This window comes from Macaca nemestrina, chromosome 1, assembly GCF_043159975.1.
Source record: "Macaca nemestrina isolate mMacNem1 chromosome 1, mMacNem.hap1, whole genome shotgun sequence".
NCBI classification, from domain to species: Eukaryota; Metazoa; Chordata; class Mammalia; order Primates; family Cercopithecidae; genus Macaca; species Macaca nemestrina.
The window spans coordinates 32102425-32130019 of record NC_092125.1 but is presented as its reverse complement, the minus strand read 5'-3'; the positions used below and the strand labels follow the sequence as shown (position 1 = coordinate 32130019).

Below are 27595 nucleotides of genomic sequence, written 5' to 3'. Positions count from 1 at the left end.
GGTCATTTGTAAACGAAACCCACTCACCAACACACTCATATGTTTACAGTCTCTTTCTCCACCACCTCTACAGACACACACACACACACACACACACACACACACACACACACACACAGAGGCATGTACACAGGCCCCTATCCTCCATCTTTACTCCCTAATTAAGGCTCCATTTGGAACAGGACACACACACACACATACACACACACACACACACACACACACACACACACACACAGAGGCATGTACACAGGCCCCTATCCTCCATCTCTACTCCCTAACTAAGGTTCCGTTTGGAACAGGACACACACACACACACACATACACACAGGCATGTACACAGGCCCCCATCCTCCATCTCTACTCCCTAATTAAGGCTCCATTTGGTACAGGAACGGGTTTCTGACCCAAAAAGAATTCAATCCATTTCAAGATCAGAACTTGTGCTGTGCTTGAGTGCTCAAAATCTCTTTCAATCAACAAAAACCAAAGAAAGTGGGCAGTCACCAGTGGAAGCTAAAAGGTTTTCATTAGGAGTCAGGCTATGATAGGCCACATATAAGACAAAGTTATAACAATTATGAAGTAGGGAAAAAATATATAAAGTACAACGTATTAGAAAACTGTTAAGTGGTAAGAGAAATGGAGAAAACAAACATTAAAAAAAAACCCTTAAAAATTATAAATTATACAGACAAAAAAACAAAAGCAGATACTGGGAGGCAGTAAGTGGGGGAGGGAGCAAGTGGAAGAGAAAATAGCAGAAATCATCGTACATGTAAAACTGTTTCATGAAACTTTTACTTTTGCTTTTTTGCACATACACCATACACATTATGAGTATGCTAGATTACAACATAAAATGTATTTGTAACTGTGGGTATAGCTACTGGTCTAGTGTTAATATATGGTTAATTGTAAAGATCCACAAACTTTCTGAGGAATCTCTAGGACTTTAATCTAAAATTTTAAATTATGCTCCAGTTCCAAGAAACCTGGTTCTACTGAGTTTTCTGCTTTTCTTGGTACCTTACTGTTAGGCTTTTCCCAGGAATCCAGGACTGTGAATCAAAAATTCTCATTTTTGGCTAGGTGCAGTGGCTCACACATGTAATTCCAGCATTTTGGGAGGCCAAGGCAGGCGGATCACCTGAGGTCAGGAGTTCGAGATCAGCCTGGCCAACATGGCGAAACCCTGTCTATACTAAAAATATAAAAATTAGCTGGATGTGGTGGCACACACCTGTAATCCCAGCTACTAGGGAGGATCAGGCAGGAGAATCACTTGAACCCAGGAGGCAGAGGTTGCAGTGAGCCGAGATTGTGCCACTGCACTCCAACCTGGGTGACAGAGCAAGTCTATCTCAAAAAAATAAAAAATAAAAAATAAAATTCTAATTTCCTTATTCCTACAAGTATCAATATTTCCTTATTCCTACAAGTATCAATATTCTCATTATTGGAAGAAAATGGAGTCTCTACTACTTGTACTCTCCCAAAAAAACTGTGTATGTACACACACACACACACACACACACACACACACAGTCATCTGTTGCTTAATGATAGGGATACATTCTGAGGTATGTGTCATTAAGTGATTTCTTTGTGCAAATAGAATATACTGTACTTATAAAAACCTAGATGGTATAGGGGCTACACACCTAGCCTGTTGCTCCGAGGCTACAAACTTGTACAGCACGTTACTGTACCGAATACTACAGCAATTATAACAATACTATTTGTGTACCTAAACACAGAAAAGGTACAGTAAAAATACATTATAATCTTACAGAACGACCTTCAAAGTATGGCACATCATTCACGGAAATGTTCTTACTCTGCATGTGACTGTTATATATAAGTAATCTGGCTATTTCACTGAAAAATATATCTTCATTTATAGGTAGGACTTTCCTTTCATGAGGATCACATGATATTTGGGAGTGTCATAGAAGGAGTAAAAGTATTAATATCTTGTTTTAGAGGGCAGAATTAAGACTAATTAGGCAAAGTTACAAGAACTATGATTTCAGGTGATTATAAAAAAATAACTTTGTAATAACCAGAACTGTCCCTTAGACTTTAACAGAAGGCAATGAGTTTCTTTTCATTGGAAGTAGTCTAGCTGAGGTTTAATGTCCACTATGAAGATTAACAATACTGGGTAATAACAAATCACAACTGCTAATCATTGCACATACAAGCCTCTCATTTGCCCAACTATTTATTGCAAATAAGCCCCTTCTCTGTCTGAGAGCATGAATGCTCACAACTCTTTTGATTTAGATATGGACTCGAAGGTGGGGAGGACTGTTCTGAAAGTTAGAGAGACACAGTGAAGAGGCCTCAGAAGTTTATACCAGTTCTGTAATTCTGTAATCTGAATTTAGGTTTTATGGACAAATCTCTGCAGTAATTCATCTTAGTCCTTTAAACTCTGAAAGACTATGATTAATTAGGACCTAGGATCTTAAAAGTTTTTAATACCTCAATCCTCCTAATCTACTTCCTCGTGGAATTTTCAGGGCTCCAAAATGCTAATGACTTGCCTTAGGTAAAACCACTTTCATTACTGATATGTGGTTTAAAAAAAAAAAGATGTAAGAGACATAGATCAGTATCTAATTTATGTTTTCATACTCAATTTAACTGGTTGTCCTTACCTGACCTATTCAGGCAGTGCTTCCTCTATATTTCTACAGCTCGTTGTACCACCAGATACTGAAAAGGTTTGTTTCCCACAAGACCATGAACCCACAGATGGTAAGAGCTATATTTTACTCACATGCATAACCTCAGCACTTCACACAACACTTAGCAGACAAACAGGTACCCAAAAGCCTGAATAAACCATTCCTGTACTGCTATAAAATCAATATTGATATTACCATGAAATTACTCAAAAAAGTTGACCTAATTAGTAATGTTTAACTGATATTTGCAAAACACGCTGAAAAGATGAAAACGTATAGTGCTTACTATCACTAAATATAAGAATCTCAGTTCACTAAGAAACTTTACACTTACTCTAAGATGATTAGTTTCCTATAACATTTCTAAATCACAAATTAAATGTTTTCACGAATTGCAATATTAGAAGGTATTTCTATTTGAAAGTTAAAATAGCTTGCTACTTTTACACTAAATATCAACTGTTGAATATATATTAACCTTTAAGGACATTCCTTAAATAAATATTACTCCTAGAATAAACGTACTTTGCTAAAGACAGGTAATCAAGAAGAAATTTAGAAAGGGAAACACTTTAAAGAAAACAAAAGTATCCGTCACGAACTCAAATTAATAGCAAGGCATTAAAAATAAATGAAAGGCACCATATTCACTCTGGAGATGCTTGTTATAATTATGTACTTGTTACTACAGGTTCAAAGAAAAAACATCTTTCTAAGAAGCCAAAAAAATAAATGGACATTGTCATAACACAATCCTTTTATTTGCTTTCAACTTGCATATGACTGTTTTGGTGGAAACTGTCCTGAATTCCTCTTTCACAATTTTAAGTATGTGTTTCCAAATTTAATTATTACTATCACACAGCTGCAAGAAATAATTTTGACAATATGACAAAATTTGTAAACAGAAAATACTTGTAAAATATAAAATAACTATCATCTATACTTGGTTAAGGTGCTTAAGATTATCATTACCATATCCAGTAAATGCATGTCACTGTTCTTCACGTTTCGACCTGGGCTTAATAACATTCCAAAACATCTGAAAATATTGGGGGAAAAAAGGAGAAATAAGGTATCAAGAATATATAGAAGCCCAGTGAGCAAAAAGCCTTTTTACAATAACTATACAATCTGAGCTCTGTATTTATAATAAGCTTTAGTTTTTTTCTAAGAACACTAGAAATAAGTATTTATGAAGATACACAATAAAATCACACAGAAATAAGTCATATAAATTTCCAGATCTTTATTTGCACGTAAAAGATTACCAATGATAAGAAACTGCCATAAAAGTGGCCATAAATCGTTCGTTGAAAGAAAATATGGTACAGAGAAACAAATTAGTTTCTAGGAAGATAAGAGATTTTATTTGCCTTAGACTTATTCCAAACATATAGGTCCATTAACCCAGTTAAACCAAAAAGGAGGTTTTTAAAAATAAGAAGATGACACTATGCTCTCTTTGCATCCAACCAGATTTAAAAGAAAGCAAACTATTACCCTGGCCCTCCACAGTCATGTTCACTAAGTAGCATGTTAATACTATATCCTCTGTTTTAAAAAAAAGTTATACAAATTTTATTACTAAATGTGCTATTAGTGAAGATATTATATCCAACATATTATTAATACACTGTTAACTATTTAATATTGTTCTGTGCTTCTTGATGCCAGAGAAGCTCTAGGAATCCCATCAACACTGCCACTTTATTTGTAAAGGATTTGCATAAGCTCTAAAATTCAGCTAAATTGAAGATTTTTATGTTTGTTAGCTACTATTAACTCCACTTTACATGTAAGCAAAGTGAAGTCCAGAGAAGTTAAGCAATTTACTCAAATTCATATTGCTATATTATAGGTCCCATAACTTGAGAAGCAATGTAATCTGTCCACAGGGTCCCTCTGCCAACAATGCATACCCACACACAAGAATGTTTTTATTGTAGCTTCCCAAAATTTTAAGATATGCTGTGTAATAATTTATAGAAAGGGTAAAAAATATAACTACATTAAACATAAGATTTTTTCAATTTCAAAGTAGTGGCAGCTAACCACTCAGCTGTGATTCTGATCCTTGTTGTTTTTTAAAGGTTTACTCGCCTAGTATCATGGCTAATGCTTACATGAGCAAGATCACTGGTCCTGTCCAAATGTAAGCTTAGTAAGGAGTAAATATATACTTCCTATAAGTGCTTGAGGATGACTTGCTCAAGGCTTCCTTCTGGCCCCCAAAAATGATCAGGTACATAGCAAAGCTAAAGTTGGTAAGCTCTGAAGATAACTTTTCAAATACAGTGAACAAAAAATATAATCTACAAGAGAAATAATTATACTCTAGTATTCATAATTTCAACTATATACTGCTATGATCTCTCTCCTATGAATTCTTGTAATAAACACTGTCTACACAAATTAAATGATAATTAATCATGCAATTCACTGTACTATTTCTTATACTACTGTCCTAAATTCTTGCTAAGGAAGAATAAAAATTTAATTCTTTTTTAGAAATAAAATTTGGTCCCTCTAAAAAGTCAGGTCAGTGAGAACAGATTTATCTCACACATCCTTACATACTTTGCTTCAGCTTGCATCTCTAATTTTTTTTAAGAACAATGTTCTATATTATAGGCTTTAAATTACAAACCCATTATATAGTCACCATAATAAGTTAACAATTACCAAAGTATGTAAAGAAAAAATAAGTTCTCCCTTCTCTCAGCCTCCTTAGGAAACAATGCTAACAGTTTGGAATGTATACTCTCTTTCTTTCTGTTCTTTTTTAAAATTTAAAGGATTTTTTGTTTTTTAAGGCAGAAAAATATTTTTTTTAATTTTTATTTTTATAGGCATACAGATTACAAGTGTCGATTTCTTACATGTATACATTATGTAGTGTTAAAGTCTGTCTGGGCTTTTAGAGTACCCATCACCCAAAGACTGAACATTGTAACCAACAGGTAATCTTTTAACCTTCACCCCCCTCTCCCACCCTCCTACCTTTTGTAATCTCTAATGGCTATAATAAAAGTTAAAGTATAATGCCATTTTTTTCTCAAGCACTTCCAGGTGAATGATAAAACAGATGAAATCTCACATTTTCTTAGCATAATATTTCTATATTACATTGTACTGCAAAAGGAGCCTTAGAGGTTTGGATTTTTCTTAAGTAGCAATACTCATCATCTTATTTTGATAATCTTTAATGCACTAATCTTTTCCTGGCTTGTATTAAAAAAAAAAAAAAAGGCCTGCCACCAACCAGCATGACCTTAGAGAAAGCACCTAATCCCCTGGGACTCAGCTCCCTCTTCTAGCAAACAGGAAAAGTGTAATACATGAACTTTAAGCACTTAAATTACATAATTATTTTCTGTCAAGCTGTATTAGTCATTTTCAAAATTACACTTCATTAAAGCACATCAGGATTCCTATGGAGGCCAGCAAGATCTATTAAGAATAATGTGTCAGAAATTAGATAGATATTATTAGTAACACTAACACCTAATGGGAGTATTAAGTGTTTCACTGGGGAGTTCAAAGCATTCAACGGTCTCTTATTAACTCATAAGGTAAAAAGCAAACTGCTATCCCACCTATTTTCTAAAGGAGTTTACAGTATAGTGGGGGGAAAGTAAGTAAATAGGCAATTAGAATCTGATATTGTTAGTTCTAAAATACCTGTAAGTACACAATATTAACAAAGTATAGAAGAGACATCCAACATAATTTATAATAGAGTGAATAGCTAGCTGATTTCACTCAAAAACTGAAATCAACCTCCTGAGAATGAGCTGATGATGATGCTATTATATCAATTATTATCATAGTAGTGGATATTATTTATTGAATGTCTTAACTTTAAGCCAGGCTCTACTATACTGCTGCATTTAAATTTCAAAGCAACCTTCATATAACAAATGATAAAACTGATTTTCAAAAAGAATGGTTTTGCCCAAAGCCACATAGCTAATAAGTTACAGGACTGTGATTCATGCCCATGTCTATCACTACAAAACTATATGGTCTTTTACATTTCAGCCTGCCAAGGGCTATCAGTAAAAGACTGTAAACTCCTTGAGTGACCCTGGGCAAATCACAAACCTCAAAGTCTCACTTTCCACATTTCTGAAGTACAAATACTTGCTTTCATGTTGATTACGTCAATGTAAACTTGACATGAAAAAACTCATGGTAAAAGTGCACTGTAAGCTATAAAGCGGTTGATAATTATAAGTCATTATTATAATTACCATTATCATTAAGAAGAGAAAGCTCTGCCTTTCATAGTAGTACTTAGTGTTTACTCAAAACAGAACTTTAAGCAGCTTTTAACACCAAGTTAACCACCAGAACAAATACCAAAAACTCCATATCACTAATACACTTTAGACTTAATTGCAGGAAAAAGTGAGAAAAACAGATGTATTAATGTCCTGCAATATGAAACTAATTTTTTAAAAACTTTTACCTTTAGCTTATCAAATCATTAGGAATTATATATCTCTCCATGAAGATAAAAATGGAAGGTAGGGAAGGAGAGAGAGAGAGAGGACAAGAACACTGTCTCTTGCTGTACTTTTATTATTAAAAATGAAAAAGTGACAGTGCCTGTATGTTGTGCACATGTACCCTAGAACTTAAAGTATAATTTTAAAAACAAATATTAAAACTTAGATCATTACCCAACTAGTATAAATGTACTTGTATAAATCAAGGAGCAAAAATTGTATCTCACAAGAACTGAGAAACACTATTCTAGGAAGCATTGTTGCAGAGTAAGCAAGCAATAAACAGTTACTGTCAAAAAAAAAAAAAGAAAATTAAGGGGAAAACAGAACTGCAAATAAGAAAATCTATAATGTAATCATAGTTTTTCAAAACTTTATGCAAAACACTAAAACTAAATAATTTCATAAAAGTTGAAATCTCAGTCAGTCTCCCCAAAGGGGCTAAAGCAGAAAGATAATTGGGCAAATCTTCTATTGTGTCAATGAGACTGTTATTTCCCTTACTAAAAAGACTGAAGTAGAAAAAGATACACAGGCATTTGTCACTATGTACGGTGGTGTAGAACCATAAAAATAAACATATAAGCTAAAACTCTATATAAAATGATCATATTTTCAAAGGGAAAAATTATGATTCTTCAGTAACCCTTAAAAATTTTTGTCCAAACTTCAAAAACTCTCTTATTTTCAGTTATAAATGTACAGGACAATTGTTAAAAAGTAAAACTATTATTTATTTAGCACTTCGTTGTTTGAAGCACAAAAATTAAAGTATTTTAATTATTTGAAAAAAAACTTATCAAGAATATATTGAAGAGTGCTTGCTGCCTTCTCATACAATTTACAATACAAAGTATCTTTTCTATCTTGGCAAGTTGTCATATTCCTTTCTAAGTTTGGATTAGCTTCCAAACTTTATCCTTTGCATATTCAGTGTTGTGAAATAGCTCCGAGAGTTCCTTTAATGTGAAAAATTCGCCAGAGTCATTTCCCCTGGAACATTCATCCTTTTCATCACAACCACTTTCCTTATGTACGCTGATAAGTTCATCTTCACAAAGCTCCTCTGGCTGCATATGTAGAGTCCACTGAATAGCAACAGTGGCAGCACTCCCGCAGACAGCTATTTCTCCTACATCTCCATACATGTCCTATTCAGATCCTGCAAACGTACTTCTATAGCGAAGTAAAAGTTTTGCTATACTACAGACATAATATTCATTGTTGCTCCCTGAAATGATGCCTTCAACTGCATGCTTTATGTCATATTTCTCCCAAAATTGAGATAAAGAAATTGCATAATTTCCAGTCTCTTTATAATTACTATTTCCTTTTGATGTGGCATCTAACTTCAATATTTTGGCTGACATGCTAGCAAAACTGATTGGAATTTTTGTGTATTAGTCTTCAATCCAAAGCAGAAGTATATGCTCCAGTTAAACCATAAGCAGCTTTCTGTTCCTAGTGAAACTTAAACTAAACAATGTTGGAGTGATTTTGTCATTTTTTTAAATTCATCATACTTTTTCAATATGATTCATATCACAGCTTTAAACAGGCCTAGGTGTCAACCTGTCTTCATTTTGCTGTTGTCATTTTGAAATCTTCTAAGACTGTGCATCTTCTAAAATTACATGCAATTTCACTTTCAGCATTATGACTTTTTCATTTCTTTGTAGCACTGTTATCTTTGTTGGCCAATTTCCTCTTTGGATTATCTATTTTTGTAAAATGTCAAACGGATTTACTACCAGAGACAAAGAGGCAACACAACCACATACTTTGCTATCTGAAAGTAAAGTGAATAACAGATACACAGTGACCAATCACCAACAGACTTTGGAAGAAGTGACATGATTGGTCACTAATCATGTATGTATATCGTGACTTGTGGACTGAACAGCCGAGTTTGATATGCAATTACTCTGTTAATATACTATGGTAACAGAAATTTGAACCACGTGGTTGGGAGACTAGTGTTATAACTGAACCACGGTAAGAGAAAATAATGTATACCATAACTACAAAGCAAGGACTGCCTGTACATACACATAGGTTCTAAAGAACTCTAGCCAAGATTTTGCCTTCTGACGGTGGCAGTCTACTCTGATTTTGCAAGTTACTTACTCCTGATTATCATTCACAAAAGACCAATAGTCTTAAATTTTTAACTGTGGTTATTGTAATAGTACCACTAATAGTAATAATAGCATGCATTTATTAAGCATTATTTTGAACACTTACTAGCTGATCTTCTCCCCACAATCTTAAGAGGTAAGTTTTATTCGCAATTTACAAATTGGAAACTGAAGCACAGAGAAGTTAAATAACTTGACCAAGATCACTGTAAAGCCAAGATTCAAACCCAGATGAGGGTACTCCATAGCTATTTATCCTAAAAATTTCACTCTAGTAACTTCAGTGATATCAGTAATAGGAAGAAGTCTCTCCAGTAGGATTTATACTTACCAGCAAGAGAGATTTAAAAATTGGTTACTCTTTTCATTCATCAGGTAGGAAATAGTTTTATCTATCTATGTATCTATGTATCTAACTAACCAACTATCTTAGATTTCCTAGAACACTAGGAAAAACCACCAGGAAAAAAAAAATAACCTAAAATAGATCTTAGGACTGCCATAGAGCTGCTACCAGTATACAGAATTTAACATACAGACAGGCTATAAAAGAAAAATATTTTAGGTCAATTTTTTAAAATTTTCAACCCATAAATTTCAAAAAAAAAAAAAATACCAGTACAGAGAAAATAACATACAGAAAAAAGAATATTTTTAGGTCAATGTTTTTAAAACTTTTCATTGAATACATTTCAAAAACAAAAAAAACCCTCCTTAGCAATAATGTTCCCATTAATTCTCACATTAATAAAGGGTCAAAATTTAAAATGCAGAATAACTCAAATATGAGTGTTTTCTTTCTTCATTTTTTTTTTAAAGAAAGGCTCCGGCTCTGTCACCCAGGTTGGAGTGCAGTGGCACAAGCTCAGCTCACTGCAACCTCCACCTCCTGATTCAAGCCATCCTCCCACCAAATATGAGTACTTTTACTAACTCCCTTCAAACACAAAATGAGAACTTAGCTACAGTCAGATTTTAAAACATATTTAAAATGATTATAACAAGAAAACCAGTAAATTTCAAAGTCTGACATGGTTTAATCCCTGCTTAAAACATTTAAAATCAATTATTTTGCTTTTCCATTCAGTAAGACTAATGCAGGACATTCAGATAGTGATACATTATTTGGACTTTTGTAGATACTAGATATATGCATCAAAATAAACGGGTGCTAATTTACAAGTATTTTTTCAATTGAATATACTTGTAAACACAATTCAAAAACATCTAAAAGCATAAAGAAAAGGAGTATCTTCCCCTGTATAGCTACAGCTAATTAACGAAAGTCCATTTTTCTCCTTCACAAAGGCTGATTTTACAGGCTACTGATTCCTGATTATCACTCATAAAACACATGTAGATAGGGTTGAACCAAACATGGGCAAAAAATGATGAATTCAATTTAATGAGAAAATTTACAGCAAAAGCACCTACATTAACTTTTGATAAAATAAGAATCCTAGCAATTTGACTTGGAGTTCCTGTTTCTTTTTCTCTCGATTGTCATTTCTTTTGTTTTTCTTCTAATTTTTTTTCTTTTATCTACAGTCTACATTTTTTCCCAATTCTATTTGTATTTTTTATTTAATTCCTTTCCTCTAGAGTTTTATCTTTCTTCACACAGTTGGAAGTAGAACTAATATGATTTAACGAACAATTAGATGTAGAGTGAGAGAAAAATGAGTTGAAAATGCCAAATTTTTCATCCACAGTAATTGGAAAGATCAAGTTAAAAATTAATAAGACTGTGAGAAATTACGGGAGGAACAAGTTTGGGATGGTATCAAACTTGATTTTTTAGTTTGATTTTTGAACATATTAACTTTGAGATGCCAGATGAAGATCTGAAGTTGTTGAATATGTAAGTTTGGAGACAACAGGTCAGAGATAAACATTTGGAATCATCCACTTATAGATATATTTAAAGTCATGAGACTGGATGGGCTAATCTAACAAGCAAGTGTGGTAGAAGAAAGACTGCTCAAACGATGTCTTTGAGATGGCAAAATGGAATAAAATATAGTATACAAGTAGAAAATTACCCTTAAAAGCACAGACATTTCATATTATAAAAGAATTAAGTTTTCTATAGTACAGTGGAATAATGAAATAATTCACCTAAATATATAAAATTTTAAAAAGGAAATAAAAATTTTAAAAATAACAGGGAAATAAAAAGAATGAGTAAATTTATTAAAATATACGAAGATTTTAAAAATCAAACATTTAAAGTACAAACACAAAATTTCACCTATAAGACATATTTAACTTTTAATTAATTGCCTAAAGTCCTACTAAAAAAAATAACATTTTTAAGTCCCTCTTCCTTTCAAATGATCCAAAGATCTTTAAAAGGGAATAAAACAACTATGTTACTATTACAAATACGGATAAAATATTAGTAACTAAACAGTATTTACTAAAGAAATAAAATAAAATAATCATATCCTATTTATAGGAACTTAACACTGACCCCTGTAAACATCCCCCAGCCCCCCAAAAAGAAAGAAAAAATCATACAGAAGAGTCAAATGAAAAGGCTTTAGGAAGAATAGCAAGATGGTCTTGATTCAAATACTTGTGTTGCCAATTATAAGCTAGATTTCATAGCAAAGCAAAAAAAAAAATGCTTTAGCTCCCTACTCACTGTAAAAAAAAAAAAAAAAAAAGTAAATAAAAGATAATCTACTTTGCAGGGTTCCTTGCTTTAGTATGAAAAAGGCTCTATGTGGAATGGAAATAAACATATCGTAGAAAAAATAGTTGTTTTTTCCTTGCCGTTACTGTGACAGTAAAAAGATTATCTAAACCACTTTTTGTTTTGTTTTTCCTGGAAAAATATCAGAAACTTTATGAATGGCTTAATATCATTAGATATTAATTCAATTAGATACTGTAAGTCAGGATTCTATTAGGACAGAAAACACAGTAATCTAAACAGGGGGAAATTACTATAAAGAATTGTTAATTGTCATAGTAGAGTAACTATAAAGAGAATTATAACCCTAAAGCTAAGGGAGAGTACCATAAGGAAGAACTAACTTGGCAGTTGGGTCCTTTCGCCAAAGCTGGTATTCAGACCTCACTGGAGAAGGTAGGATTACAGCCCAATGAATAGCAAAGAAGTTTGCTGGACTGCCTAGGCAAAGTTGGACGACAGGCAAGCAGGAAATAACCCTCTGGGCTGCAGCCAGCAAAGGCTGGCAGGCAGGTGGGCAAAGGAAATCAGGGCTTCCAGAGCCAGCTCACTGGCAGTGTGGTATGAGGCCTGGGGCACACAATGTCTGTGTCAGGAGGGCTGTAGAAGGGCCTCACTGAGACAGAACCAAAGCTATGAGCTCACGGAGGGACTGCATGCACTGGTTGCACAGCTAGGTTGAACCAAACATCAGCAAAAGCACAGCATCACTGGATGTCCCTGGATCTTGTAGCAAGAGCAAGAAAACACTAAATGTAACACATCAGAAACAAAAGAAACCCCATCTTCCTGCAGTGTCCCTGCAACACCCTCTACTGGCATAATTTAATATTGTGCTTGCTGCAAAGAAGAAATGTTTAAAGCTCCATTAATGCAGATCAGGTAAGAGGACAGATTTGGAGCCAAGGGGCAATAACATGATAACTGGACAGGATAGGGTTAAAACACCCAATCTCTTCCAATTACTTAGCAGCCAGGCTACATATCCACATTTCTTAAACCAACAAATTAAATTTTTATATTATAGAGTATACTGTGATTTACAAAAGGATTCAAAAAGAGCTGCAATAGAAGTCTGCAAATTGTACCAATGCCAATTTCCTAGCGGTGATACTGTACTATGGTTATGTAAGATGTTACCACAGGGGGAAATGGGGAAGCATACATGGAGCATCTCTATACTATTATTGCAATTTCCTGTGCATCTACAATTACTTCAAACTAGAATTTTTTTTTAATGAGCTCCAAAACATCTAGAATCAATCAACTTATGAGAACACATTACAGACAACAATATATGTTTTCATTGCTCATATTTTAAAAGTATTTCTTAAAATACAATGCTGAAAAGGTAATAGTACTACATCCACATTTAATACTTAAACCATGATGCCACCTCTCCCGACTGGATGCCAACAGAAGCCAGCAATAAAAAGATGCTGAAAATTCTGTGCTGATTACAAGTTTCACTTCAAAGGCTGAGAGTCAGGTAGAAGCTTCCAATTATCCACTCCCCAAATTTTTCACCTGAAAATGCCAATAGCTTTCTATCAATTGTCACATGAAATCATTAACAGAGAACAATGAAAGTACTTTTGTATAAGTAAGTAATGCCTGTTTTCCTAAGGAAAAAGAGAGTCATCTTTCTACTGCCTTAAAAGAAAACACAAACAGGACAAGTGAATAAGCTCACAGGGCAGCTTTTCAAACATTATGCAGAAGATGGGTCATCCCACTCATCTATTCCCATTTTCAGGAAGGGGAAGAATGATATCCTCTAAGAGAAATTATTAGAACATCCAAAATTCTTTATTTTGCTGTAAAAGTTTAAAAACGTACTAATTTACATAAGAGAATAAAACATCCAAATCAGACTAACATCTAGGCAATTTCAAGACAGTAACTTGACTTTTTTCTTAAATAAAACGGTAACAACTTGCTAAGGCGAAAGTAAAAATAAGTACCAAGTAAATTCAGCAAAAGACCCTCAGAATGGTCTAACATGAAGTTAGAGCAGTCAAAAATAATAAACAATTCAAATTCTACTGTCCATCAAATTTCGTGATGGCAAATCACACTAAAAAACTGTTTCACAAGAAGAAAAGAGTCCCGGGGTGATTTTTTCAGTAATCCTTGTCTAGGAAATCTTTTCCTCAAGAAAATAACACACGGAAAGGTACTATCAATCACCCATGCTACAGGGTATGGTTCTTATCACTTCAGTTTCTCATTATAAAGTTTGTGCTGCAAGCCAGCAAGCACAAACTGAAAACTGAAGCAAAATTGCTACAGAAAGAGGCACATCACTGAACTCTCCAAATGATCAAACTACATGATCTGATATGATCACTGCCTTTTAGAAATGATGTGTTTTTTTTCTAATGTATATATAATGATTATATCTCCCCAAATCAATGTGAGATAGAAGTGGCTCATGAAAATCCTTCTTTTCCAACAGTATTGGCCCATGTTACTCGCTGCAAATTGAGTTGTGTGCTTATAACAACTCTAATCATTATATTCTGCTTGCTGTATCACTACTTCATTCTGGTTAGCACAAGTATTAATATGAGGGCAGACCCCTGAGAACAGAGTGATAGGACAGACATAAAACCCTGGTGCCAAAAATTGCCTCCCCATTACTCTTCCCCAAGGCCTGAAATTACCATTATTGGAACCTCTTCATGTTAAAGAATAATAAAGAGGCTCATTTTCTAAATGTATATGGTATTATTTGACTTGAATCATTTTATCATGAAATAAGAATACTTGGCAAAAAAATCAACTAGACAGAGCACTACTACAGCAAAGACTGAAAAATTTTCCCCTTCTCTTTTCTGACCTTTAGAATATTTATTGAGCATAGCAAACTTTTCAAAGCATCCAAGTGGGTGCTAAATAATAGTGCTAGTAATAATGCATTCAGGTAACAGTGCTAGTAATAATCTATTTTAAACACTATCAAGGCTTTAAAAATACATATCAATGTATTCGTATGCAAGAAATCTTTTGCAATATTTATGTATGTTGTGATACCAAAACCCATAATAATGGCAGCTAGTCAGGGAGAGAAATGATCACCATTTCTGTTTTGGGAACACCAGAAGACCCTGACCTCATGTGCACAAACTTGAACATCTCAGTTGGAGGCCCTCCATAAGTAAGCTTCGGCCTACCACTCCTCACACATTTCATATACAATGATCTTGCTTTCTCCTCTTAGTTGTTAATGTTGGCTTTCTCTTCTACAAATCGGCTTTTCTCCCAAGGCACTGAGGGTTTGAAATTCCTAAGCAATCACTTGAATGCCCTAACATCTAAGTTCGCACTTTTAAATTCTGCTGAAAAAATACCAAAGAATACCAATTCATTTATCTTCAAACTGGCTTAATTTTAAACCTAGTATATAATCAAGATTTAATTGGGGTTAGCCTTTAAGAGTACACACTCAGAAATCAGATGCTCCTGGTTTAAATCCTGGCTCTACCAGTTTTTGGCCAAGTAACCAAAGTTACTTAACCTGATTAAACCTCTGTTTCGTCATCTGTAAAAACAGAGTAATAGGCCAGGCATGGTGGCTCACGCCTGTAATCCCAGCACTTTGGGAGGCTGAGGTGGGCAGATCACGAGGTCAGGAGTTCAAGACCAGCCTGACCAATGTGGTGAAACCCTGTCTCTACTAAAAATACAAAAATTAGCTGGGTGTGTTGGTGCATGCCTGTAGTCCCAGCTACTTGGGAGGCTAAGACAGAAGAATTGCTTAAACCCAAGAGGCAGAGGTTGCAGTGAGCCAAGATCGCACCACCGCACTCCAGCCTGGGCAACAGAGCAAGACTCTGTCTCAAAAAAAAAAAAAAAAATGGAGTAATTATAATAGCACCTTCCTCACATGTTTAGATAAGTTGTTCAATGGCCATCAAACAGTAAGTGTTCATTAAATGTTGGCCATTATTATTGCTTTTTTATATCCAGTTATTAAATAAAACTTAGTATGTGATATCCAACATAGGTAATCAAGAATAGGAAAAGAATACTGGACGTTTTCATGACTTGAGAACAGTTTTCATACATTCTCTAAAAAATACAGGATTTTATTGGTGCAATATTCAGTTATTAATTCCATATTATAACAAATTTAGCCAATGCTCTATCTTTATAAAATTTTATATACTTTTTATTCATTTATCCAAGTATTTAAAAAGAAGCAGTAAAGAGTAAGAACATGTATTCCAGTACCAGATGTACTTAGTTAAAAATTAATTTTATAGCCTCCGTCAAGTTATGTAACTTTTGTACCTCAGTTTCCTCAACTGCAAAATGAAGATAATAGTACCTATACCTCATAAATACCACCTAGAACAGTGTCTGGCACTGAGAAAGTGCTAAGCAGGAGTAAGTAGCTAAGCATAAAGCTCCGTGTTCCAAGCACTATACTATATGCTGGGGATTCTGGGATAAACAACATAGTACTTGTTATCAAACGGGTCAAGACAGACAACTGCAGTATAATTTGCAAAATATCTAGATATAAACAACCCTTAAGCCCTTGGATGCACATAGAAATGGCTTCTTTCATAATATATTTTTTCAAAAAAAAAATATATATATATTGGCCAGGCATGGTGGCTCACACTTGTAATCCCAGCACTTTGGGAGGCTGAGGCAGGAGGATCACTTGAAGCCAGGAGTTTGGGACCAGCCCAGACAACTAAGCGAGACTCCGTCTCCATGAAAAATAAATAAGACAAGATAAAATTAGCCCAGAGTAGTGGTGGGCACCTGTAGTCCCAGCTACTCGGGAGGTTGAGGCAGGAAGATAGCTTGACCCCAGGAGTTGAAGGCTGCAGTGAGCTATGATTACAGCACTGCACTCCAGTCGGGCAACAAAGCAAGGTCCTGTCACCAAAAACAAACAACAACAACAACAACAAAAAACTGAATGTTGAAAATTTTACATAATTTAAAAAATGATTTAAAAATTTTTTTTAATGATAGTTTTTCTCCTTCAGAAGATAAGCAAAAATTATGTAATTTGAAGGATTTTCTTTCACACCAGTGTTTTTATAGTACAAATTAACTTGTCAGCAGCAGTTATTAAAGATTTCAGTCAGGCACAGTGGCTCACGCCTATAATCCCAGCACTTTAGGAAGCCAAGTCACGATCACTTGAACTCAGGAATTCAAGACCAGCCTGGGCAGCATAGGAAGACCCCCATCTCTCCAAAAAAAATTTTTAATTAGCCATAAATGATGGCATGTGCCTGTAGTCTCAGCTCCTTTGACATGGGAGGATCGCTTGAAACTAGGCAATGGAAGATGTAGTGAGCCAGGATCATACCACTGCACTCCAGTCTGGGTGACAGAGTGAGACCCTGCCTAACAGAAAAGATTCGGAGGTGTTAAAAATTTTCTTGGTAAGGCTGCCACCTGCTGGACAACCTTAAATTCCACTGTTTACAGTCTGATTTAAACATATTAAATACCACATTTAACCCAATGAAATGCAAACGTTTCTTTTACCAACATAGAAAAATCCAAGAATTTACAAAATCTTCTACATCACAGGTAATTTGGTCTGTTATGCTGAACAAAGTATTGTTTAGGGAAGAGTCATTCACCTGAAGAAATTTTAGTCAATTAACATTTGGATGTTTACAGAGATTATCTGACAAAATCAGTGGAAAAGGAAGCAACGCAATTTAACATGGATTCAGTAATTACTGTTGGATATATGAGTCCATGGTTGCAAGCGTCAGATATTAGCATCAGCAAAATAGTTATGTTAAAATAAAAGCAATGTAATTTAGCCATTCCACAAGTATACATCTCTCAAAACATGTATACAATACAACTCTTCTGTGTCAATTAAAAAAGAAATAAAACCAATATAGTATTTATGTATTCAAAGTAATTTTAAAAAGAATTGTCCTAATGTGTACAAATGTGTACTCATGTTTTTGGTAAAATATCTAATGACAGTAGCATATACTGATTCAAAAGGCATTTTCTCTCAACTCAGGCAGAAGTTGACATAATGTGCTCTGGAAAAAATGCCTTAAAATTATTCAAAAAGTAGCTTTAATGATGATGAAGACACTGATATTAAAGATTATGAGAGTCTGATAAAATTGTTTTATGAATATAAGAGTGGGCAAAAAGTAACATTTCTAAGTTATTGTTTTGTGTAATATATTTAAATGTGTGTGCAAATGTTTTACCCAGTTAGCAAAGAACATATATATAATTAGGCATTCAACTATTTCACCTATATTTGTCTAGGTTTCTATATTCAAGTTGATCAAACTTGGAACTTACTGAGAAAAGAAAAGATTGCCTATCTTCATATTTAGGCACAGTTTAGGCATAATATACCACTTAATCATAAAAGTCCAAGATTTTAAAATAACATTTATTCAAAGTTAAATTAACTCAATACCTAGTACTTCTTTGTCTGTGTTGCTACAGACTTGTTAAATTGAAAGATGCTTTGTTAGGCTAAAAAGGATGATGATGCTTTAAAAAACGATGGAGGCATATCATAAAGACACGGTTTGAAGGGGCTCCAACTGGTTGATTCTGGGGCAATCTGAACACCAAAATAATTAGGTACTTCAATCAATTATGTATTACTGGGGGGAGGGGGGGTTAATTTAGGAATCTGTAACAATAACAAGTAGTTAAATGGAAGAAAAGGGAAAGCTCTGGTTTACATCCGAATGCCAAGGACTGAACGCAAAATGTAGAGAGAAGGCAAGAGTTGAGAAATTAATCATTTTGCAATCATCATAGTACAGACTAGATCCAACAAGAATCATAAAAGAATGTTAAATTAAGGAGGAAATTTTGATGAGGAGCAGGATATATTTTTGTGGTTGGTTTTTTTGTTTTGTTTTGTTGAGATGAAGTCTCACTCTGTCACCAGGCAGGAGTGCAATTGGCTCACTGCGACCACCACTTCCTGTGTTCAAGCGATTCTCCTGTCTCAGCCTCCTGAGTAGCTGGGACTACTGGCGCCCACCACCACGCCCAGCTAATTTTTGTATTTTTAGTAGAGACAGGGTTTCACCATGTTGGCCAGGATGGTCTCGATCTGCTGACCTCCTGATCTGCCCGCCTCAGCTTCCCAAACTGCTGGAATTACAAGCGTGAGCCACCGCGCCCAGCATATTTTCATGGTCTTAATGTGTTTCTTCACAACTGCTAACCGGTTGCAAGGGAGAAAAAAAGTAATCATAGAGGGAAGAAATCAGACATCTTAACTATGTAATCAAAATTAACATCATCATCAAGGGACAGATGGCTATCAAGCGCCTCCAGATGTGATACTCTGTGAAGGACACATAACTTATGCAGCAATATATAATCTGAATTTAATCACACGGAAATATTAAACAAAGCCAAAAAAAAGGGCAATGTTACATTAAAAAGAAGAAAAATGGATATATTCTCCAAAAACGTCCACGTCTTAAGAGACAGAGGAAGGCTGTGGAAATGTTCCAGGTTAAAGAAAGCTAAAGACATATGGCAACTAAATGCAATATCTAATCCTAGAATGAATCCTGAACTGGAGGAGGGAAAAGGATATTATTAGGTTAACTGGCAAAATAGGAAGGTAAATGGCAGGTTAGATTAATAGTGTATGAATGCTAAATTCACGTAGGTTGATGAGTATACTGTGGTGATGTAAGCGATATCCCTATTCTTGTAAAATATACACCAAAGCACTTAGGAGAAAAGGGCCATGATGTATTTAACTCACTCTTAAAAGTGTTCAGGAAAACAATTGTATGTGTATGGGGAGTAGCAGGGAGAAGAGAAAGAGAATGCAAGCTGGGCGCAGTGGCTCATGCCTGTAATCCCAGCACTTTCAGAGGCTGAGGCAGGCAGATCATTTGAGGTCAGGAGTTCGAGACCAGCCTGACCAACATGGTGAAACCCCGTCACTACTAAAAATATACAAAATTAGCCAGATGTAGTAGAGCACACCTGTAATCTCAGCTACACAGGAGGCTGAGGCAGGAGAATAGCTGGAACCCAGGTGGTGGAGGTTGCAGTGAGCCAAGATCAGGCCATGGCACTCCAGGCGGGCTGACAGGGCAAGACTTTGTCTCAAAAAAAAAGAAAGAGAATGCAAAGCAAATTAGGTAAAATGTCTCCAATAGATGAGATTTTAGTAACATTGGTAACACTGAGATATTGGTAACAATCTTGGTAAAGAGTATACAGGTCTTCTCTCTACTAGTTTGATTGTTTTTAACTCTTCTGTAAGTTTGAAATTACTTCCAAATAAAAAGTTTAAAACATTGCTATATATAATGCTTACCCCTAAAAACTAAAAGGTTCCTATATGTAAAATGTAACCGTATTATTTTGGAACCATAATATTCAACATCAAAAATACTTTATCTTCAACTCTTTTTCATCGATTTTAAGAAAGTCATCAATTTTAAGACTCATCATTATTTTTTATATCTCATGAAAAAAAAAGTGACAACTATAATTATAAGATGCCTCTCAAAAGAAGACATTTATGTGGCCAACAAACATATGAAAAAAAGCTCATAACCACTGGCCATTAGAGAAATGCAAATCAAAACCACAATAAGATACCATCTCACGTCAGTTAGAATGGCAATCATTAAAAAGTCAAGAAACAACAGATGCTGGAGAGGATGTGGAGAAATAGAAATGCTTTTACACTGCTGGCAGGAGTGTAAATCAGTTCAACCATTGTGGAAGACAGGGTGGCGATTCCTCAAAGATCTGGAACCAGAAATACCATGTGACCCAGCAATCCCATTACTGGGTATATACCCAAAGGATTATAAATCATTCTACTATAAAGACACATGTACATGTATGTTTATTGCAGCACTATTCACAATAGCAAAGACTTGGAATCAACCCAAATGCCCATCAATGACAGACTAAATAAAGAAAATGTGGCACATATACACCATGGAATACTATGCAGCCATAAAAAAGCCTGAGTTCATGTTCTTTGCAGGGACACAGATGAAGCTGGAAACCATCATTCTCAGCAAACTAACACAGGAACAGAAAACCAAATACCACATGTTCTCACTCATAAGTAGGAGTTGAACAATGAGAACACATGGACACAGGGAGGGGAACATCACACACCAGTGCCTGACAGGGTTTGGGGGCAAGGGAAGGGAGAGCATTAGGACAAATAAGCAATGTATGTGGGGCTTAAAATCTAGATGACAGGTTGATGGATGTAGTAAACCACCATGGCACAATATACCTATGTAACAAACCTGCATGTTCTGCACATGTATCTCAGAACTTAAAAAGTATTTTTTTAAAATGCCATCAATTATAAGACAAACTACAATTTCAGAGATATTCAATATGAAAACACATGCATCTTAAAATTGATAAAAGATGGTTTTTACATATGGCCAAACTTTGCAAGCAATTAAAAACACATGCATGCATCACTGTACCAAGATGCTGAATAAAACTTTTCCTGTTGCCTGGCAGGATTCAAAGATGGGAACAAAGTGGAGCTAGACAGCCTACCTTCTAAAAAAAAAACTGCAGATAATTTGGGGGCCAGATATCTTCTCCTAGATTTAAGAGCAACAGAAGTGGCCATGATGTCATCAGCCAGCGCCTGAATTGCCTCCCACTCTCATCCCAGTCTAGAGACTATGGAGGGAAGACAGAGGGAAGTGTCATAGTATACAGCAGTCTTGATGAAGAGGCTTTTATTTCTCTTCAGCATCACCAACTTCCTTTGCTCCTTGAAGCTAAATAGGTATCTGTATTTCCAGTTTTTGCCACTACAAATAATACTTCAAAGTTAAATAAACATCCTTTGTTGTTTGACTGAAGTACAGATTGACTTCAGTACTTACCGATAATTGACTGAAGTACCTAATTATTTTACTGTTCAGATTGCCCGAGAAGTAACCAGTTGGAGCCCCTTCAAACCCTATTTTTATGATATGCCCCCATCATTTTTTTCAGCACTTCCTTTTTGGCATAATAAAGCAACTTTCAATTTAACAAATATGTAGCAACAAAGACAAAGAAGTACTAGGTATTGAATTAACTTTGAATTAGGTTTATTAACAAACATCCTTACAGATATGTCCTTAAATAGTGATACTTTTATTTCAAATAGCACAGATTTCCTAAAATAAGACTTATGTGTCCAATTATAGGTATTTTTGAAATCTTTATATATGTTGCCTAACTGATTTTCAAAAAGGACATACATACATTTTACATTTCCATTAACAGTATGAGAATTCCTTTTCCCCAAACCCCCACCATCACTACGTATTTTTGCAATCTGATATCTTAAGGTTACTATAATTCATATTTCCCTATATTTTTGTGAATCAGGACCTCTTTACATATGTTTATTAGCCATCCAATAGCTTTCCTGTCATCTATTTATACTCTGACCTGTTTTTCTCCTCTGCTTTCTGCCAATTGTTAAGAAATTTATGTATATTGTAGACATTAACTTTTCCTCTATCATCTATATTTCAAATTTTTTCCCAGAACTATCATTTCTTATTGACTTTATTTCTATCTTTTATCCTACCATTCCTTTGTTTTCTGAATGGCTTTCCTGTGAATTGACACACAAGTATATGTGTATGTATTTATATATTTTAAAAATATGTGTCTTTTAAAGTTTCTGAAATTCCAGCAGCTAAGTGGCAGAGTAATCGAAAGTAACTGAAAAGTTAAAGTATTTATGCTGTAGGTAAATAAGGAACAAGAAAAAGGGATGTGAACAAACCCAGTTGTAACAGTTATGACTGAAAAACTAAAGCCATTTCATGTTTACTTACCCCAAGAATTGAGATTTTCAATGAACCAGTTACATCTAACTTAAAGTAGAGAAAGTATTATTAATTATTCTCATTTTTAATTGGAGAAAATGAAGCACAGTGAAAAGCCACACTGAGCAATGCATCTGAGACAGTAACAATGTCAATACAAGTTTTTGGTAGCATTCAGGAGCAAGCTGCTTACCTTTCAATAGCTAATTCTTTGTTAGAAAGTTGCTGCACTGTAATCACAACCTTCTTCTCTATTCCTTGCTTTAATTTGAAATAAAATTTATCTCTATCCTTAGGCACAGGGCTGAAATATTAAAAAGGAAAAGGAATTACCAATAATCTAATAAAATGATAAAATACCTATTCCAAGGTTAGAACAAAACAACAAAGTATTTAAGCAACAACAATCTTATTCTTAAGATATACTAAACTCTCATCTTGCCACAGGCAGCAAACTATAAATTTTATAGTCAGCAACACAGCCATTATTAGTTTTTAAATTGAGTTTATAAGAGCCTTATATTTTGTCTGCTAACTAAGGTTAAAAGCAAGATCTTAAAAATGACAACATGGCCAAGCGCAGTGGCTTACACCTGCAATCCCAGCACTTTGCGAGGCCAAGGCAGGCAGATCACTTGAGATCAAGAGTTTGAGGCCAGCCTAGCCAACATGGTGAAACCCCATTTCTACTAAAAATACAAAAACTAGCTGAGTGGTGGTGCACGCTTGCAGTCCCAGCTACTCGGGAGACTGAGGCAGGAGAATTGGTTGAACCCAAGAGGCAGAGGTTGCAGTGAGCCAAGATCGCACCGCTGCACTCCTGCCTGGGCTACAGAGCAAGACTCTATCTCAAAAAAAAAAAAAAAAAAAAAAAAACAGAGAGAGAACATGATAAATTTCAGTTTTAAAACAAATTTAGGAATAATGTTTACTTAAAATTGTTAAGACTGTCACATGTCTGGTTTAGCTGGTTGGGTGATCATAAGTGCCTGTAAAACAGTAAAATCCAAAGCAAAGGAAGTGAGAAAAGCATACTTTTAGACACATAGAATTTGAGATGACTGTGATGTATCCATGAATATATAAATAAAAAATGGACAAAGATACATAACAGGGACAAGTTAATCAAATTCTAGCCTAGGCTAGACCATTCTTACAAATTAATTAATTAAAACAATCAATGTATAAAATATGGGTTGTCTTATCTGAAAAGAAAAAATATCTTGAGCAACTTTGACATGACCTCAATTTCTATGTCTGTAAAGCTACAGATAAAATACCTAGCTAGCAACTACTCTTAGAATTAAAGGCACAGCTAAGGAACAAAGTTGAGCATTAAATAATGTAACTTTCCTATTAACTGTCTATATCTGAACTGGAGGAAAACATTCTAAACATACAAAAGAAAGAAATGGTTAATTAAGTGGTGATCAAACCATATATATTATCAGTTACTGTTAAAAACAATTTTGATTAGCACACTTAACATAAAGAAAAAAAGGTTACAATTTTTTTTACATATACAATTGTGTAAAAATTCCCCTAGAAATAAACAAAGGGAACAGACCAAAGTTAAAAGTGACTGTGGCTGACAAGATCATAGTTTTTATTCTACTTTTATTATTTTACTAAATTTTCTCAAGTATCAATATCTTTTAAATCTTGAAGAAAATAAGTATCTGACCCAGCGCGGTGGATCACACCTATAATCCCAGCACTTTGGGAGGCCAAGGCAGGCAGATCACCTGAGGTCAGGAGTTCAAGACAAGCCTGGCCAACATGGTGAAACCCCGTCTCTCCTAAAAATACAAAAATTAGCCAGGCATGGTGGCAGGCGCCTGTAATCCCAGCTACTTGGGAGGCCGAGGCAGGAGAATCACTGGAACCCAGGAGGCGGAGGTAGCAATGAGTCGAGATTGTGCCATTGCATACTCCTGCCTGGGTGACAAGAATGAAACTCCATCTCAAAAAAAAAAAAAAAGAAAAAAAAGGAAAGAAATATCTGACAAGCACGAGAATAAAAATATTCATTCACCAATCAAATATTTATCAGTTTGAGGCTTTATGCCAACATTTTATAGTTTCTTAAAACTTTGTATGAGCCTATATTATACTCCAAACACAATGCTAATTTTTAATCTTTCCAAATGCCTCACCTAAAGTTTCCTTTTCCATCGTCTTCTTTTACCTCCAAAGAGACACTGAAGGTAAACACATCACTGTCAGGGGTAGGAATAACTGAGTCTTTAACATCAGACACTTGTCTGGAAGAACGTTTGAATGCTGTACAGAAACTATACAAAATTCTGCTTACCTAAAAGAATAAAAAAGGAAATACCATTAGGCAAAGGTTTTAATTGCATTCTGATAGCCTTCTCTCCGAACTATTCAATCTATAATTTTCCATGACCAGAATTTTCTTTAGCAGAATATATATATTTATATATATAGTCCAAGTATTTATCAGATGTTTAGAATTACATGACATTTTCATCACTTGTGTATTTAAAAAAAGAGGGGGTGAACAACTTTTGGTGGTAAATGTAGACCATCCAAACTCCAAATTATTACAACCTAAAACATATCATCAATGTGAAGTCCAAGAAGGGAAATATTGCAGAAATATCGCTTAAAAAGTAAATTAACAGAATGTTTTACTTTGAAATTAATAATGGGGTATCATTTCACTTCATGGAAACTTAAGTTCAAATCTGAGGAGGGCTTTCAAATGTACACAAAGTTCAACAGTAAGCACCACCAGCTTACATACTGGAGACCAGCAGAGAACTATGATTTAGGAGCTGCAACTAGAATCTGAGCATCTTGAGAATGAAGAAGGGCAAGAGGGCCGGGCACGGTGGCTCCACGCCTGTAATCCCAGCACTTTGGGAGGCCAAGGTGGGCAGATCACGAGGTCAGGAGTTCAAGACCAGCCTGGCCAGCAAGGTGAAACCCCATCTCTACTAAAAATACAAAAAATTAGCAGTGCATGGTGGTGCATGCCTGTAATCTTAGCTACTCGGGAGGCTGAAGCAGGAGAATTGCTTGAACCTGGCAGGCGGAGGTTGCAGTGAGCCATTGCGTAACTGCTCTAGCCTGGGTAATGTACGACTCTGTCTCAAAAAAACAGAGAGAAAGAAAGAGAAGAAAGACAAAAGAAAAGACAAGACAAGAAAAAAGAAAAGAAAAGAAAAGAAAGGGAGGAAGGGAGGGAGGGAGGGAGGGAAGGAAGGAAGGAAGGAAGGGAAGGAAGGGAAGGAAGGAAGGGAGGGAAGGGAGGGAAGGGAGGGAAGGGAGGGAGGGAGGGAGGGAGGGAGGGAGGGAGGGAGGGAGGAAGGAAGGAAGGAAGGAAGGAAGGAAGGAAGGAAGGAAGGAAGGAAGGAAGGAAGGAAGGAAGGGACGGACCTTTTACTTTAAAAAAAATTATCTTTCAAATATTTGCTTGCTTCTCTCAACTCTGACATTTAAATACAGTGATAAACATACTGAACTAATTTAAGTTCGCAAAATAAACTATATTTATAGATATTTCTAGGCTTCAAAATATACTACGAAATTGAATGTATCTTAAGATGATTTACTAAAATGGTATTAGTATCTGAATCTTCCCAACACTCTCTCACAAACAAGGTTTTAGCCCAAGTCTCCCAAGTTCTCTTTTCACTTCCCTCAGCCTCTGGGGGCTAGATACAGAACCATAAAGTAGATACTGGCTTTATTGCTAAAGCCAGTAATATAAAGAGCTACCAGCATTTTTACTCAATGTTGTTGTGCTATAAAAGTGTTGGGTTCCCAGAATGAATGCTGAAATGGTCTTATTCTTATCTATTTTATTGGTATTAGGCCACTCTACTGACTACTTTTATACATACATACATATATATGGATATACATATGTGTGTATATTTGTGTGTATAGCTCATCTTCTTTCCTCAAAGTGAAGAAGTACTCTAAATCCAACACTTCTCTAGAAGTTATTCTCCTTCTTGGTTCCAAAAGATGCATCAGATCATCACAAACTTGTGAGCCTGAAGCACCAAAGATTCTCCAAATCTCTCAGCCCACCCATAGGTTGACAATGAAAACAAGGTGAAATATGATGGGTTAAAAAAATATTTTCAATATGTCACACTGGAAATTATAGGTAAGAAGAATGCTGTGAACATTAATAAATCCCTCACTTTAGATAAAATGAATTCAAAGTACTTGTTGAACTGTATTAGTCTAGGAATACAATATTTGTAACTTGCTTGAAACAGGAATACTCCCTATAACAGAAGAGTCTGTTAATGTATGAGGTCTTTCGTTTTCCTTTGTTTTATTCACATATTCTGCCACTTTTTCTTGTACAAGCACACACAGTCTAACACATTCAAAAACTTCCGATTGCCACATTTATGCCCATTAATCAATGATTACCCTAAAGTGCCTTCCCAATGCCAAATTAATAGTTTAACTTTTAACGACTCTACAGAAATCCTACCTGCCAGTCTAAAGTTCAACTTCTGCAGTAGCACCATATTTATATCACAATGTTCCTAAAATTTCTTCAGTATTTTACCATGCTATCCCCATTTTAATCTTGTATGAGTAAAAATAACAAAAGCAGCAAAGGATTGACGCTAATAAGAACTGTAGGCCTCAAATCTTATACAATTAAGACAATGATAAACTCATTCATTCAACAAATATTATTTGAGCACCTTCTGTATACCAAGTATTA

The 27595-nt window shown here is 35.0% G+C and overlaps 1 protein-coding gene across 16 annotated transcripts in view; it reads right to left on the bottom strand.

Moving 5' to 3' along the window:
- LOC105484451 (RAB GTPase activating protein 1 like) overlaps window positions 1–27595 on the bottom strand; it is a 796528-nt gene that overhangs the window by 676005 nt on the left and 92928 nt on the right. For 15 of the 16 annotated variants that reach the window (XR_011607830.1, XM_071069699.1, XM_071069706.1 and 12 more), the window contains 3 exons: window positions 25029–25186; window positions 23066–23176; window positions 3672–3738 (listed from right to left, as the gene is read on the bottom strand). Coding sequence is in view for 14 of the 16 variants with exons in the window: in XM_071069699.1 (XP_070925800.1) it covers window positions 3672–3738; window positions 23066–23176; window positions 25029–25186 (336 nt within the window). In the remaining 2 variants the exon portion in view is untranslated. Of the gene's footprint in view, window positions 1–3671; window positions 3739–23065; window positions 23182–25028; window positions 25187–27595 lie in introns of those variants that run through there. The other variant, XM_071069702.1, reaches the window with a different exon arrangement.